At 30.4% G+C, this 1,150-nt stretch overlaps 1 protein-coding gene across 1 annotated transcript in view; it reads left to right on the plus strand.

Annotated features, from left to right (window-relative positions):
* Positions 1-1,150, plus strand: part of LOC112107618 (leucine-rich repeat and IQ domain-containing protein 3) — a 56,535-nt gene that overhangs the window by 34,363 nt on the left and 21,022 nt on the right. Inside the window, exon 5 of the mRNA XM_026655645.1 lies at positions 853-1,021. Coding sequence (XP_026511430.1) covers positions 853-1,021 — 169 coding nt within the window. The remainder of the gene's footprint in view (positions 1-852; positions 1,022-1,150) is intronic.

Raw genomic sequence — 1,150 nt, forward strand, 5'->3', positions numbered from 1 at the left:
GAAAATTGAAATAGATAAAAATCTAAAAAAAGTTTAAAAATAAGTTTAGAAATCAAAATGATTAAAAAAACAAATTCTGCCAAACCTAAATGTAATTAAAGATATATAGCATGGAATTGAGAGTTGTAGAGTCATTTAAAAATCAGTATAGAGAGGAAAAGCAGAAAAAAGTCAGAAATCCATGTGTATATCTAAATGTATATTTTAACTAGCAATAAAATAAATTAATGTATTTGATTTACAAGTTTAGCTAATAAAAATCAGGTAATATCTATACAGCTAAACACCACTTCTAAAGATCCAGTTTTACAGCATTAGAAAGCTTTTGCCAAAATCTTGACCTGAACAGAATCTAATATGGGTTAATTTGTTAGGCCCTGATGCCTTTTTGTATAGGCCTTTTTCTTACTTCTCCTTCACCTCAGCCAATCAGCCCAATGCACCTTTCCTTGCTTTTTTTCCCTTTTGAATACACTCTTAATACAACTGCGAGACTTGCATTTAACTCAAGGGCCTTTCCAGCTTTTCTTATTTTGTATATAGTAAAATATCTTATTTTACTGCATATATCAGCTAGGGAACCGAATTAAGTTAGAAGTGGGAATCAAACTGTGCATTTTTTGTCTTTTATGCCAATAAGATTTCAACCTAAATATTTAATTAACATTGTTTTCGGCATATAATTCCCTTTCTTCTTAAGTAATAATGATGTACAGGAGGAAATTATAAGTATTGCGGTTCACTTTGTTCTTTAGCAACAAAGGAATCAACTGTCCGGATTATTCAGTCATTCAGAAGTACCTACATTTTTATTTACTGTGAACTAAAGTAACAGAAGTTCTGTTTTTACAGCAAAATTCCTTTGGATGAAGTTCTTCCGCAGAGATATTATATCAGAGATGGAGTGAAACAAATTTACAGTCAAAGCACACTTCCAGTATGTTATAGTAAAAGCTTTATGTATCACATCATTAAACCAGAACAGAATACTGAGGACAAAAAGCTTACATCTGGGAAACAAGTAAGTGTACTATTAAATATAAATTTAATAACTATTTTCAGAAAAATCTGGACTCTGCATATAGCGCCAAGGATCATTCTAAATATTCCAGGAAAATCTGTTAAGAATAAAGAGCATCTATTGAAAAAC

This window comes from Terrapene carolina, unplaced genomic scaffold (assembly GCF_002925995.2).
Source record: "Terrapene carolina triunguis isolate 2854851 unplaced genomic scaffold, T_m_triunguis-2.0 Scaffold210, whole genome shotgun sequence".
Lineage (NCBI taxonomy): Eukaryota > Metazoa > Chordata > Testudines > Emydidae > Terrapene > Terrapene triunguis.